Source organism: Pinus tabuliformis, chromosome 2_1 (genome assembly GCF_031772625.1).
Source record: "Pinus tabuliformis cultivar Carrire ecotype Pingquan chromosome 2_1, CPIR1, whole genome shotgun sequence".
Lineage (NCBI taxonomy): Eukaryota > Viridiplantae > Streptophyta > Pinopsida > Pinales > Pinaceae > Pinus > Pinus tabuliformis.
In genome coordinates, this window is record NC_142299.1 from 851,974,113 (window position 1) to 851,990,019 (window position 15,907).

The window sequence follows — 15,907 nt, forward strand, 5'->3', positions numbered from 1 at the left end:
GAGCATACAACTATAAATAGCCATTTCGAATTCCATTTCAACACAGAAATTCCATAACAGAATTTTGAAGATTACAGTCTGAAATGTGAGGTACAGTAGGAAATCTGAAGTGCAAAGCATAGTAGGAAGTTTGATGTCTGCAAGTAATTCGAAAGTGATCAGGTCTGAAGCAAAATGTGCAACAAGTATAGTGAAGTACAACAGAGGAAAGGGGAGTATAATCCAAGCTCCTTTCTAATTTGTTTATGGGTTTATATTAATCTCCACTAAGCCTACTTACAGAGTTTACTTGCAGCAAAAGGAATGTTGAAACAAGAAGGTACAGTGTAGAAAGAAGGTCAAGATAAGAAGGTCAAGTCTAGAAGGGAGGTTGAAGGTTTGAAGCTGAAGAAGGTTGGAGAAGAAGAGGAGCCGAGAAAAGGAAAAAGAGCAAAAGGTTGACTGACGTCAAAGGATCTCATCAAGAGAACTCATGTCTTGGTCTTGGAGTGGCAACTAGGTCAAGGGTCTTGGTTTTGGTATTCGTCAATCGGAATCTCTATAAGAAGAATTTGTTTGGGTTTTCTTCTCAAGGGGTCAGAGGTTTTGACTCTGGATGATAGCCTATATTCTGTGTCCATTGTCTCTTTATGGTTTATGCATTGGTGGTTGTTTGATGAAGAAGAACACTAATAACCTAAGATAAAAGAAGATCCTAATCTAAAGAAGTAAAAAGCACTCACAACAGTTAGTAATAGAAGAGAAATATCTTAATCTCTATGACCTAGATTTCTGAACACATAAAATTCATGCTTTAATAAGTCATAATAATAATAATAATAATAATAATAATAATAATAATTTATTTTCATAAGTACATTTTATTATGACTCAAAAGCAATTATGAAGACCGAACCTAGTTACTTTTTTCAGCACCCCTGTGGGCCTAGCTCTATACAGTTGTTGATATTGAAACCAACAAATGTTTGAGAAGTTGTAATCAATGAACAAGCTAGCTTGTTTTCGGGTAATTCAAACCATAAACCAAGTTTGAAATTTCTTGCAAATGGTTGTGATATTACTGAAAATTTCCCTTTTCAATAGCTCGGTAAGGCATGAGGCGTGACAAACCTCCAAGAGTAATATGGTCGTTGAAATCAGTGCAAATCAATGTTATATCAATGTTAAATTCAATACAAATCAACATGATGTGAGCATTGACTTATAAGCCAAATAAGTTAAGAAATGGCCTAAGTGGTTCTAGACATTTAATGATGGTCACTTGGATGATATCCCTAAACTGAGGGAGGAAGGATGATTGTTGCCGAACAAAGTAACCACTTGACATTTAATGATGGTCAATTGGGAGATATCCCTAAACTAAGGGAGGAAGGATGATTGTTCCCCAACAAGATAAAAATTATTGTTCTTGCTAACATTCAACATTATTTTGAATCTCGTCATTATTAAAAATCCAAAGGATGAATGGAATGAGAGAGATATGCAAGTTGAATATGATGCCTTGATGAAAAATCAATCTTGGTGTAGAGAATATTCTCGATAATAAAAAAACCCATTTGATGCACATGAAAATATGAAGTCAACTACAAGGTAAATGGTAAACTACAAGCACAAAGAGAGTTGGTCGTGAAGGGTTTTGTTCACTTGGAAGGAATAGTTACGATTAGGTTAATGCTAATTCTTATTACTCGTTTTGGTGGGGCTATTTATCAAATGCATGTTGAAATGGTCATTTGGAGGAATAGTTTATATGTATCAACCTCAAGGTTTTCAAGTTCCTGTAAAGGAACATATCGCATGCATATTGTTCAACGCTCTTCATAGACTCAAACAGAAATTACACGCACGATACATCAAAATTGACAAATTTGTATGATAATGGATTAAGAACAAAAAAAATTTGATTCCAATCTCTACGTCAAAATTGAGGATGGTGATGTAATATTGGTGATATCTAAAGATAACATCATCATCATAGGGGTAGAGGCCAATTATTAAGGTAAATCATGAATCATGTTCTTTTTGCATGACAAATTTAGCCTTGTATTATTGCATAGGAGTAGAATTTTGACAGAGTAACAAATATATTTTTGCTTTATAAACCAAGCATGCGAAAGAGATAAATTTACACAAAATATTATTTTAAAATTTCCTTTTTACAATGGCCATTATCATGTTTCAAAGATACAAATTTGCTCCACAAACTTTTACAAGCCAAGAGAGACCCCATCTCTACTTCAGCATGATAAAAAATATATGACTTTAATTCCAAACTTTCCAAACGACTAATTCTTCATTTATAAACTAAGCATAGGAGAAACAGAAATTCATTTCATCAATAACTTGGAATGATCCAACAAAAATGCATTCCACAACCTAGGAAACTGCTCACTTGGACGATCAAGAATTACCGATCAACGTAGAGACATCAATATAACGAATTCTTGAATAAATCCACCACCACAATAACGTCCTATCCAATTGCATGTTTATCACCAAATCCAAAATAATGTTTTCATCCAACACACCTTATCTCACTGGGATCTTTAGATACACAAGACCAAAGCTTCTCATGAAACTCCAGATGTACATCCAGACATCTTATCAAATAGCAGGTCCCAATAAGAGCATTATTATACATTTGTGCTTGCTTTCTTCTAGTATGTTCCCCGATCTCCTCTTGTACGATGCTTCTCACACTGATTTTCATTTTTACAAGAACAGGATTTAGCTAGTCTTGAAACAAATTCACGTAACCTTGCTACTATTTCAATGAAAATCTTAAAGATAAAAGAACTACTGACGAGGCTTCTTGAGTATTGGCCCACTCTGTACTGCAGCCTGAAAGATTGCATACAACTTTAATTAGGCTATATCTTCTGAAATAGCATTCAATAATGCTACAATGATTTATAGCTACTTTAAGATGTAAAATACCAACAGATAACATTAACATTGCATACCAAGTCTGCAGATCACAATTCTAACAATGACAAGTTGAATTTCTTCACTTCTCGATATATAAATGGGAAAATAGAAACAACAGTAAAAACACACTCACAGCATTTGACAACTGGTCTTTTATGTAGTACATAGACCTCAACATTGCCTCCAATGTATCTCTTGATAACTGGAACTTGATCTCTATTTCCCCGGATGAAGGCTTTGTGTAATCCTGCAGCTGCATGTAGAATGTAATAGCAGATCAATTCGAAAGCTCAGTAGTAAGTACTCGTGCAAATATAGGTATCTTTCTATGCTAAGTGTAAAAAAGACATGTTCATCTAACTATATGCCTAACCTGTAGAATTTCCTTCCAAAATTATCCAACAAGAGTTTGCCCATTTCTAATTGCCAAACTGGTAACACACATTAATCAAAAAGCTTTTTACTCAAAATTTGAAAGAGTAATCAACCATACAACAGATCCAATGATGTAATCAAAATCATTGACTGGCTTTCTCTTTATTTCTTGAATAATACACATCTCTCAGAATGCTTACATGGTATTTGATATAAGAGTCAGCAAATTATGCATTAATAAGCTCAGTGTCTGAATGCTATCTAGGCTGTTTGTGACTGTTGAGAAGTGAATCCACCCAAAGGTACAAGTTTGAAATGACAATAAGGCAGGGTAAATTAAGAAACAATATGTGGGCATGACCTGTATATACTATAAACAAGAGATAAAGAGAAAATCATAATATCATTCAGAAAAAACACAGAACTAGCCATCAGATCTCTTATTCAACTCATAGCCTATTTACGTCAGTGTTACAAGAGTCTCTGATCACTGGCGAGTACTCACAATTCCAACTCTGATCTTCAACCAAATGAGCCGATTTGAATCTCGGTGAGTCAAACTCATGTTGACCGAGTTTGACTTGTGGTTAACACGAGTTTGACTTGCGATTTTGGCAATTTATAGACGACTCGGCAAGCCACTCAGATTCATTGGTTAAAAGTCCGTACGGTTTTACTTTGTGGTTTCGCTTTCACTTCTTCTTGCCGCTCGCCGCGCTTGGAGTTTGCTTTCATTTCTTCTTTCCGCCTGCCTATCCAGAGATGTCATGGATTAAACAACGCCATTGTCACGTTCTTCCCTCACTGCGTGCACTTTGGCTTCAATAAACATGAACCCTTTCACTCATTTGTCAAGTGCAATGGGTTTTGCTGGTCGACTTCATGTATACAATATTAGACAGTTGGCTTCATGTATTAGACAACAACTTTAACACTGGTTAGATCACTCGTCTTACCAGACTACGCTGTTTTCCAGGTTTTCTATGCCATCAGTCCAACCACGCCGCCTTCCCCCGCCCAAAGAGTCACCTAAGTGAACTATGGGTATGCTTACCAAACACGAACTACTTGCCCCGATGCTCATGCCAATAGCTATTGACTTGGCTGGTATACATACATATTTGTGGCTACTCCCCAATGGTCGAGCAACGTTCTTTTCCTTTAAAAATATCATTTTGAATAAAAGAAACCAGTTGTAGTATATTAAAGTTCTATATCTTTTGAATAAAAGCAAATCGTTGCAGAATGTTGGAACTTTACAAGGACTTATAATAATGAAACAATTCCTTAAATTCATTTGTTGTCGTCGAGTGTATAAGTGATCTACCAATGGGTATAATGCACAATCAAAACTTAACCCAATTTAGAAGTCATGCCACTGTAACCCCAAGTAAGATTTTAGCAGGTCCGCAGTGTTGGTTGACAAAAACTTGGAAGTTCCTCATATCATTTGAATCTTTGTACCTGTTTTTAAATGTTTCCAATACTAAATATATTTTATACTTCAAGTATGCACATTGCCCTCATGAGTTTTTGTACATCTATTGATATTATGCATTGTTTGGACATGGCTTTATTAAATATCAATGAATTTACTTATTTTATTTTTTTCAATATAGTGTATATCATTATTTTTTGTATCCACCAATTTTTTCCGAATTTTTCCCGATCCGATTAAAACTCTTCGCTCTTTTGCCTCACCGACTTATTGTCGATTCTGAGTCTGGTAACATTGATTTACATAGATATGTACCGTCTGATCAACGAAGGAAGAGGTATGATGCACAATATACAATAAAGTTGCTTCCACTTGTGATGATAATTAAAAATGGGGTTCTCTTTATATACATCGAGGTTCAAAATCCACATACATAATTATTGGTAAACATAACTATTACCCAACCAAGGAAATTCAACAAGGACTTCCTCGTGATGTCTTCATATGAACTTTCATGACAAAACTGATGACCTACTCATAAAGTACATCAACATATGACAATGCAATAATTTCAAAGACCACATGTATAAGTCAACAAAGACGATTTAGACTACTAGAGAAAATATATCAAGGCCAATAAATTGGGGCCGAAAGTGACTCCCTCTTTTGGGGCTTGCACAATCAAAATGAGTTTTAATAAAATGCCAATTACCCATTGCTTGGTGTTGCTTGGAGGCAGGAAAATGCCACTCATCTTTCCTGCAACCACATCGTCCTAGTAACCTAAAGCATCAGTAGGGTCGATGCTAATCAGAAGACCTACATTATCGATATGGAGATGCCAAAAAGGAGTTGGTGTGATGCCACTGATAATGGCACAACGAGAGGCATTAGCAAAAAGAGCTTTCACCAATCTCTAACAATAGTCTATTAACCCAAAAGTAGAAAGTGTAAATAGCATTAGTATTATTTTATTCTTTTCATCAAAAGTCTATCTTGAGATAGAGAATGTTTTCTCTAATTGCCTAGCCCCTTCCTTGCTTTCCCAGATAACAAAGGGATTGTCATTTATTAGCATTTGTATCTATTGTACTATGTTGGTTTCCCTTTAGTTTTCACGAGTGTTCCTAGCACTCTCATGGTCCATACATGAATGATTGTACTTTCTAGTACCAATGGCATTTTCCTTCGTCACTAGTGGACACTTTTGATTTCTTCTAGACAGATTTTAATTGAAAATGTAAAGCAATCATTTTTAAGTATGATCCTTTTAATGGATTTTAGCTTTGCCCCTAATTAATGTGAAATAAATGTGGTTGTTACCAAAGAGAGTTGCATGACTGTGATTAGAATATGCCTACCCATTATAATTACCCAGTCCCTTAAGAATTACACCCAAGAGGGATTCTCTTAGCCAAATTTCATATTCACAGGGTACAATGCTCAAATTACAACATATAACTAGTTAAGAGCCCAATTAAAAGGATCTCCAACATGTAGCCAACTTTTAAAGTACACCCAAATAGAATGTACCCCTGGCAATCTAAAAATGTATCACCAACTTGAAGTTGAGATAGGACAACATATTCATCAAAAACAACAAATATGCAACTTTTTGTTAGAAAACCAAAGAGGCAGAAAAATTTTTCTTATGTTGATAATTACTCGTGATATTCTTGTAGTCTTATTAACTTTCTTTATGTTCTTCTTTTATCTTCTTTTCATCAAGCAATCATCAAATCAAAACATGAAGATCAATGACACCGGTTGTAGGCACTCAACCAGGGCTAAAACCCCTCTATAGGGGAAACCTGATCAAACTTTTCCACTAATAGATTCAACTTAAGTTGAGACAAACCAAGACCTTAGACCTAACCAAAAGACCTTCCTCACTTCACCAAGTCAGACCTCAAATTGTCCTTCCAAACTTCAAAGATCAACTGCAACAATACTACATCAATATTGCATCAAAGACAAAATTTCGGCCTAGCTTCAAGTTTGCAAATTTGGCCCTCCCAGCAACCCAGAAACTTTGCACGTGTGGTAGTAGAGAGAGAAAAAAATACCTTCTTTTGATTGATAGAGACTTCCTTCTCCTTCGCTAGGTTTTCCTCCTCCTTCCTTGAATTTCACACCCTTTTTCTTCTCCAATAATTGCAAATCGAACTTGTGTGTGCACTCCAAATGAGTCCGAGTTGTTGCCTTTCTATAATAGAATTTGTCTCTCAATTAGGCTGACTTGTCCAAGTTGGAACCGACTTGGTGGAGGAAGCCTAAGAGACCTAAATTACATCAAAATAAATTTCTTCTTTGATAGATAAAGCCCAAGAAGGGTCTTTTACATAATGACAAGGACAAGGACTCCTGATACAAACCCTAGAAGCCTAGAATGGAAGCTTTGACCTATAAATTATTGACCCAAGCATGAAACCCATGCTTTAATAAGTCAATTACTTTTATAATAAAATTTATTTTTCTTTCTTTTGACAAATACATTACATCATGACTCAAATACAATTATGAACACTGACCCTCTTAACTAGGGAGGTATTCATAAATAAATATATACAGAGGTACATGGAAGATCTCAAAATGATTTTCTCTATGAAGAGTCACAACACACGCAGTGCTATAGATTAGATACCTAACCAACATATCCTAATCGGGTAGGACTAAGGTGTACTCAAGCTTTAGCCACTCTAGGTACCATCAATGTTTTAAGCTCTAACACCAACCCAGGGATCTACGTCTGTATCCCAAGTCAACACTCCAAGACCAACGCCACCCTCCCTACTTCAGAATCTTGACATCAGCACATATATCGGCCAGATGTCCTCCAAAGCATCTTGTTGCCACAAGATGCTTCATCTCTCTAAATCAACTAAATCAGATATATATATCCACCAATCCAAGCATGCTTCAAACATTCAACCTTTTTACGAAGAGATCCTACATAATCACAACCTCGATCAATGATAAACTTTCAAATATATATACAAGTAAACACAAACCTTCAGGGTCCTTAATCATTTTGATGCTACTTATATCATCATCAAGTTATCCAAACACAACTTGTCGGAAGATTTCTTCTTTCATCAATAGCACCAAATATAGCATTAGTGCTTCCCAAATCTTTTGCTTGCAAATCCATCTGTGGTACTTTCACTCATTCTTCGATTTCATTCTTTCTTCAAGGTATTCAATATGGCTGTCATAATATGCCCTCCCTCTTAATTGGGGAGATATACCCCTTCTTCTATCCAATCTCCCTCTGAACTCAATAGCTTCCTTCTTTTATTAACATTTGAGAGACTTCAACCTTTCAAGGCTTCATTCTTTCTCATGGCATCAAGGTCATCTTGATCAACATCATTCTTGTAGCTTCCTTCATCATGTTCATCATTATTATCATCTTTAATTATGAACATCTTGAAGATTACATACCTGCAAAACTTTAATAGCAAGTACAACCAAATACAAATATACAGAAGCATGAAGTCAACTATATCAAAATCATGTCATTACAATGGAAGCATCAAAATAATCAGTTTTAGACATCAAATACCTAAACCTAGTTAGGTCCATAATCAACAAGGGTCATATTTTTATACACTAGACTTCAACATCTTGCTAGGGTTTTGTCACAAACCCTAGACTCCATCTTCGAGACATAAAACCTTAGATATTAACAGCTCAATCAAGATATCAATTCAATTATACATCTAAGGTTTCCAACAATATGCTTTTATGTCAAACTCTACTAGGGTTTGTTGCAAACCCAAAATTAAACCATATCAATAATCGAAAACAATATACTTCTAGGTTCATTATTATGCCCTAGAACATCAATCTCTACTAGAGTTTTCTTATAGACCCTAGATTTCATTAATCAATTCAGCATACTCGCTTATATGTATCTAAGATTTCATTATCATGCACTAGCATCTCATATCAATATCTACTAGGTAAACCCAAGATACAAACATCTATACATCGAAGTTAGATATACAACAATTTTGACTATGCTAGGGTTTTGATTATATAGAAGAATATACACCTAGGGTTTCACTCCTAAGACCTTACTTTAGCAATTACAAGGGTTTTGTTCATAACCTTAATTCACCAAACCCTAAAAATCTAGGGTTTCATTATATAACCTAGACATTAATAGCAAACCCTAAAGGACTAGGGTTTTACAATCGACATTGACATACCCTTAGCATCAAGAGGCTAGGGTTTTACAGTGAACCCTAAAGATTAGGGTTTCATCAAAAATAATCAAATGACAAGAGATAGTATAACAAGGGTAGATTCAATCTAATGATTAATCACCCTAATAAGAATCTTTATGATTCAAAACCCTAGAAATAAAGATGTCGGTAATATAAAACAAATTTAAAGTGAGAATGATCATACCTTTTGCAACAAAACTTGTAGTCTAAGACATACCTTGAGATGTTCTTTAACAAACCTCGTAGAGTATCATTCTGAAGGGCTTCCTTTGTAGCAAAGCTTCTTTCGTAACTCAAATCTTTCCTATGAAGTATCCTCCATAGCCTTTATGTATTCTGCAAGCTTTCCTACCAAGGGAAATATAAAGAAAAGGTTATGAGTATACAATACAAATAAATCTAGATGTGAGGAGGAAACCGAACATAAAAGATGAAACAAAGAACAATATACTTATCTATTGGTAAAATGGTGAAGTCTCCCTCTTAATATAGTCTTTCTGAGGGGTACCTACAACCTTTCAAAAATAATTCAAAAAATTCCTAACAAGACATATTAGATCTATAAGCTGTAGAAATCAAAACATAAAAGAAAACATTGCAAAACTTAAAGTAGAAGGATATGCAAGGGATAGTATCCCTAAGAGACTTTAGCAAATAAGTCTTTGATTTTGGATTCTGTAGTCTTGTTCTTCTTTGGTAGAGCTCCATCAGCAACATTTGCATGTTCTCTCTCTCTTTTTATTACTTGGATTTTTCGAACATTAACTCTTGTAATGTCCCATCTTATGAAAATTGTAGCATTCAATATTTGATAGATCAAACTTCTTCTTTGGTCCTTTGAACTTCTTGTATACTCCCTTTCTTCTTGTGATAAGCAGAGTAGACATTTGAAGTGTTGTTTTCTTCATCCTTCTTGTCACTTACTAATGAGATGTGGGCTTCTTCTTGACTGCATGCATTCCACATTTGTTCAAAGGTTGGCGTATCTTTCCAACTTCTAATTCCTAATGCAAAAGAGCTCCATGATTTTGGTAGACCTAGTGTAGAGCCTCTACTTTGCACTTGATTCTCCATCATTACCTATAGTTTTCCCTCACTCATCTCTCTCTTTTGCTCTATTTTCTGCATAAACTCACCCAGATCATTACATGTGATGGCTTTAAGCATGATTAAGGAATTTTGCTAATGTGTGACTGTTTTGTTTAGATTTTGACATATTTACAGGAATTCCGCAGCCATCTGATGATTCCGCAGCCTTTTTGTTAATCTCAAGGTTCCACGTGTCATTTTGCCAAACGAGCCACATGGGCACTTAGGAATCAAGGTGCTCGAGGTTCCTCTGCTATTGGTTCAGCCAGCCACGTCATCTGTACCTCCGGTCAACGAGGGTCAAGTTACGGTCAACAAAGGCAGCTTAACGGTGATACGTAAGCTGTTGGGTCACGTCAGTTCAAACGGTGATTTGTCCGTCTTACGCAGGCTGTGGGGGTCATAATCCAACTCTGGATTCAATGCCCATAACGACCAGAACCTCCAGCTCATCCACGAGGCTTATGACGTGTTATTGAACCTTAATTACGCATGACAGTTAGTTTATTTTTCAAGTTTTAGCTGTACGCATTAGGCCATCTTTCAGATGCCTATAAAAACTTGCGTCTGCGTACGCTTATGGTTACTTTTTAGTTGCTGTGTTTTATGAACTTGTTATCATTTTAGTGCATTTCAAGACTCTGTTTTAATAGTGTTGTTCTAGCACTCTTGACTGTAATTTTCTGCACATGGAGTAATAGAAGCAGTGTTGTTCTGAAGTTTTCAATTCCTTGAGTCTTCTTTGGGTATTATGAATGGAGGGTCCCTGTTCATGACTGCCCTTGTATAGTATTTCATGTTTATATTCTTGCTATTTCTTTATTTTCCATTCAGCATTTCTTTTCTTTGAAACATGTACAGCTTGATTCCCTTTTATGTTATTTCATTTCCAGCCTTTATTTTCAGCTGATCAGTATTGTTCTTTTGCAGGTTTTTAACCCGGGATTGTTTTTGTGTTTATGTATTTGCTTTATAACTGATGGTATTTTCAGTTGACAGATTCAAAGTTGCTGCCTTTACTTTCATAGCTGATTTTTTAGTTTAATTTCTCAAAGTTGTCTGCTAACATATGAATGGTCTCTTTATCACAAATTGTTTATCTGTTAGAGATCAAAATACTAATAACTTACAGCTGGCTTTGAGTACTTTTTAGACTAATCTTTAACTACTTTCTAATCGTGCTTTACATAGTACCATATGATAGAAGCAGAGAGTTAGAAAGAGCAAAACATTATAACTAGTCTTTAAAGTAGATTTTTCTCATTTTTGATCACTTTTCTAACTCATCTTTAGCTACTTCCTAATCGTGTTTTACACAGTACTATGTGTTAGAAGCAGGTAGTTAGGAAGAGATAAACATTATCATTGGTTTTTAAAGTGATTTTCTTACCTTTTATTTGCAGCAGCATGAATGGTGTCTAGTGCCATTAGAAAGTGGTTCTTTGCTTTCAAGTCATTTCAAGTTATTTCTTTCTTTCAAGCTTTTCCTTTTCAGCAAGTAGTTAGAAACCACTAATCACACACTCTCACTCATCTAGAACTCACCTTACACACACTATCACTCATCTGTTTATAAATCACCACTCCATCTTAGGAAGATAAATTAACCACAAACAACACCCCAAACGACAAAAAGCTCTAAGAGGTTGCTTAAGTACATATAGTACACCTTCACTTCATCAGCTTACGAGCCCTGGGTTGACAATTAATGACATCAATTTAGGAACACTAAATTGACTAAACATTTTGGCGTCGTTGCCGGGGAAGTGAAATTAAGTAGCCATATTCTTAAAAAAAAAAAAAAAAACATAAAAATTTCAAGGAAAGAAGTTGATAACCTATCAAAGTATGCTCTCCTCTTGCACTGCAAGGTGATCTGGAGGATCAAAAAAGAGAAAGTTATTGATTTGGTAGTTTCTTGAGTATGCTCTCTTCTTGCACCTAGAGTGAACTGGAAGATCAGAAAAAGAACTATTAACTTGACTTGAAGAAAATAATAAAAAATGACATGCATAGAGCTAGAGATTCTAGAGGAAGGTTTTTAGCTAGAGCTCGAAGTTCAATTTTTACAAGTCCATCTGCTTCAAGGGATAGACAAGAGACACCCCCCTTATCTCCAACCGAAACTCCTAGTCCTAGAATTCCTGGAATTCAAGAGCCAAGAGTTGACTCTCCTACACCTTCTATTGAATTTGAACCAGGAAGAGACTCTTCTCTTTCTCCTACAGAAAGACCAATTGTAATTGAGGAATTGGAATCATCTGAAGAAGAAGGAGAAATCTCTTCTCATTCACCTTTTGTAGAGGAACCAGAAGATTTTGAAATCCCTAGGAGAATCATCATGGCAGAGGAAGAAGGAGGTGGTAGGGGTAGAGGTAGAGGTAGAGGAGGAGGAGGAAACAATAATAACAATAATGGAGGAAGAGGTCCCCTTGGAGGAGGAAATAGAGATGGGGATAATTCATTTGGATTTCCCATTGTTAATGAGGATTCCCGAGCCACTATGAAAAACATATCACCATCTGTCCTCCCTAACTTCCATGGGTTAAGGACTGAGGACCCTGAAACATTCTTATTTGAGTTTGAAGTGGTGTGTCAAACTTATGACTACCTGGATGACTCCCAGAAACTCAAATTATTTCCTTCAACACTGAAGGATCAAGCCTTGAAATGGTTCATGGGGTTACTCACTCAATCCATTAGGACTTGGGATGAAATGAAACAGACATTTTTGGATAGGTATTTAGACTATTGTATGCCTACTAATCACAAGGACGAGGTTTTTAAAATGATACAAAAAGAAGATGAGAGCTTAGAAGATTTACTTGAGAGATTTCAATATAACTTGAAAAGAGCAAAAATGAGTACCTTGGATGAAGAGACCTTAAAAGCCCTCTTATTAAAAGCCATTAGGGATGAATGGATAGACATCTTAAACATGATGGGGAAAGGGGATATTTCTCAACTTTCACTCAATGATATAGCAGAACTTTGTATCCATCTCTCAAGGGGCAAATCAAAAACTCAAAAAGGGCCTAGAGATCCTTCTCTCCTTAGGGCAAATAAATCTGCAACAGGATCAGTGAGTAGGGCTGAAATCGGCAGTATGCTTGATGAATTTAAAACTGACATCCTAGGGAGTCTTAGTGAACAACTAGATACCCTTAAGATTCACAATAAACAAAAAGCAGAAGCTGAGGCTTTGGCTATCTTTTGCCCGAAGTGTAGAAAGAAACATGCTTTAAGGGAATGTCCCTTAGATGCACACGTTGTAGAAACATGTGTAATTTGCTCAGAAACTCATGAGACCAAGGATTGTCCTTCAATTCCTGGCCTCAAAGCAGTCTTTCAAGAGGATCCAGATACACTTGAATCTCTCTGTTTTATTGCAAGGAGACCTTGGCAAGGACAACAGAATCAAGGGTTTAACAACTCTATGAATTCTCAATCCCAACCAAATTGGAATCCTTGGCAACAACCTTGGCCTCAACCTCAAAATGCTTTTCAAGCATGGATGCAAAGCATGCAAAATCCTTATGGGAGATTTGCTCAATTCTATCAATATCCTCCATCATTTCAGAATCAGCAAGCTCCACAACTTCCAAACCAAGGTCAACAACTATCACTACCATACCCTCAACAACAACAACCTCCTCCACAAAATCAAAATTCTCAACTATCACTTCAATCCCAGCAGAAATCAAATCAACTTCCCTCTCAGCCATTACCAAATCCAAATAATAGGAACCCTCAAAATGCTTACATGATGGAAGGTCAACCATTCCCTACCTATATGGTTGTTCCTCTCAATGAAGTACAACTCAGATCAGGTAGAATCTTAGATCAACCTTCTACAAGTATTCAACAACCAAGCATTTCTGAGGAAGAATCTCTCAAAGTCAATAAAGGTTCTGAAGTATCACTTCAAAACCAAAATATCCAAAAAGAAAAAGAAAAAGAATCAACCTCTACAACTCCCATAGTTGAGCAACCTACACCTTTAGCTACACCTCCTTTTCCTGAAAGATTGCAAATTGACAAAGGAGTGGAAAAGCAGATATGGGTGCCTGACTATAATTTCCTAGATGAATTGAAGAATGTCTGTATCAAGATTCCCTTGTTACAAGCCATTAAGGAAATTCCCATTCTAGCGAAGACAATAAAGGAGTTGAGTTTGAAGAAAACAGGAAAAAGAACCAGAGATACTAAAAGGATACATCTAGTTGGAAAAATTGCAGACATAATGATGGGTAAGATTACCATGCAAAAATATGTGGATCCCGGTAGCCCTATTGTCAAAACTCATATTAATGGGGTTGAAATCCCAAATACTTTGATTGACTTAGGAGCCGCGATCAACATCATGAGTAGACAGACCATGGATCAGTTAAAGCTTCCTAACCTTCTCTTTACACCTACTTTGCTGCAGCTTGTAGATAGATCAATCATTAAACCTGATGGTGTATTGGAAGATATTCCAATCTCTCTAGATTCTTGGGAATATCCAGTTGATTTTATGATTTTAACTCCCAAGAACAATCTAGGAGGACATCCTCTTATTTTAGGAAGACCTTGGCTGGCCACAGCTGATGCTTTCATAAGTTGTAGGTCTGGGGACATGTATATATCAGATGGTAATTCCACCAAGAAATTCAACTTGTATCCTCCAGCAAAGGCAATAACAGAAATAGGAGGAGATGAGTGGGTTGATGATGAGGATACTATTCAACTTGTTCTAACCATCTCTGAAATCAGTGAGGATAGTCAAATTCTAAATACATTAGAAAATTTTGAAATACCTTTAGAATATGACTCTACACAGTTTCAGTTAGATGCAGACATTGAATATCTCTCCTCTAGACAGATGTCTCTCTTCTCAATGGAAGAGTTTGGTAGTTCTACAGTTGAAATCCTTCCAGGAAAAACATTGAACATTAACAAAAACTTGGGAAGACCACAACAAGAAGAATTAACTAAACTGTTGCGAAAACATTCCACTGCCTTTGCATGGGAATACACTGACATGAAAGGAATCGATCCTAAGACTTGTATTCATCACATTTATATTGAAGAAAACACCAGACCTATTAGGCAACCACAAAGAAGGATGAATCCAAACCTTAGGGAAATCGTGAAAGAAGAACTCCAGAAATTGCTCAAGGTAAACTTCATTTACCCCATTTCAGATAGCCAATGGGTTTCTCCCTTGGTTATAGTGCCCAAAAAGAATGGTAAATGGAGAGTTTGCATTGATTATCGAGAATTGAACAAGGCAACCTTAAAGGATCATTTCCCTCTACCTTTTATTGATCAGGTACTAGACACTTTAGCAGGTAAAAAGTATTTCTCATTCTTGGATGGTTTTAGTGGGTATAATCAAATTCAGGTAGCACCTGAAGATCAAGACAAAACCACATTCACTTGTCCTTGGGGAACTTTTGCCTACCGAGTACTCCCTTTTGGATTGTGCAATGCACCCGCTACATTTCAAAGGGCTGTACTAGGAATCTTTTCAGATCTGATTCATGATTGTGTAGAGGTATACATGGACGATTTCACAGTTTATGGTAATACATTTGAAGAAGCTTTAGAAAATTTGGAAAAAGTACTGGTAAGATGTAAGGAAACAAATCTTTCTTTAAGTCATGAAAAGTGTTTTATGATGTTTACTGAAGGGATTGTTTTAGGACATCATATTTCAGGAGATGGGATTAAGGTTGATAGATCCAAAGTTGAAGTCATCTTTAAGTTACCTGTTCCAAATTGCCAGAAGGATGTTAGGAGTTTTCTTGGGTTTACTGGGTATTACAGAAGATTTATTGAAAACTTCACTAAGATAGCATCC

The 15,907-nt window shown here is 36.1% G+C and overlaps 1 protein-coding gene across 4 annotated transcripts in view; it reads right to left on the reverse strand.

Moving 5' to 3' along the window:
* Positions 1-2,311: 2,311 nt before the first annotated feature.
* Positions 2,312-15,907, reverse strand: part of LOC149203333 (uncharacterized) — a 197,369-nt gene continuing 183,773 nt past the window's right edge. For 3 of the 4 annotated variants that reach the window (XM_089403403.1, XM_089403406.1, XM_089403405.1), the window contains 2 exons: positions 3,062-3,181; positions 2,312-2,841 (listed from right to left, as the gene is read on the reverse strand). In XM_089403403.1, the coding sequence (XP_089259529.1) occupies positions 2,797-2,841; positions 3,062-3,181 (165 nt within the window). In that variant the 3' untranslated portion in view covers positions 2,312-2,796. The remainder of the gene's footprint in view (positions 2,842-3,061; positions 3,182-15,907) is intronic. The other variant, XM_089403404.1, reaches the window with a different exon arrangement.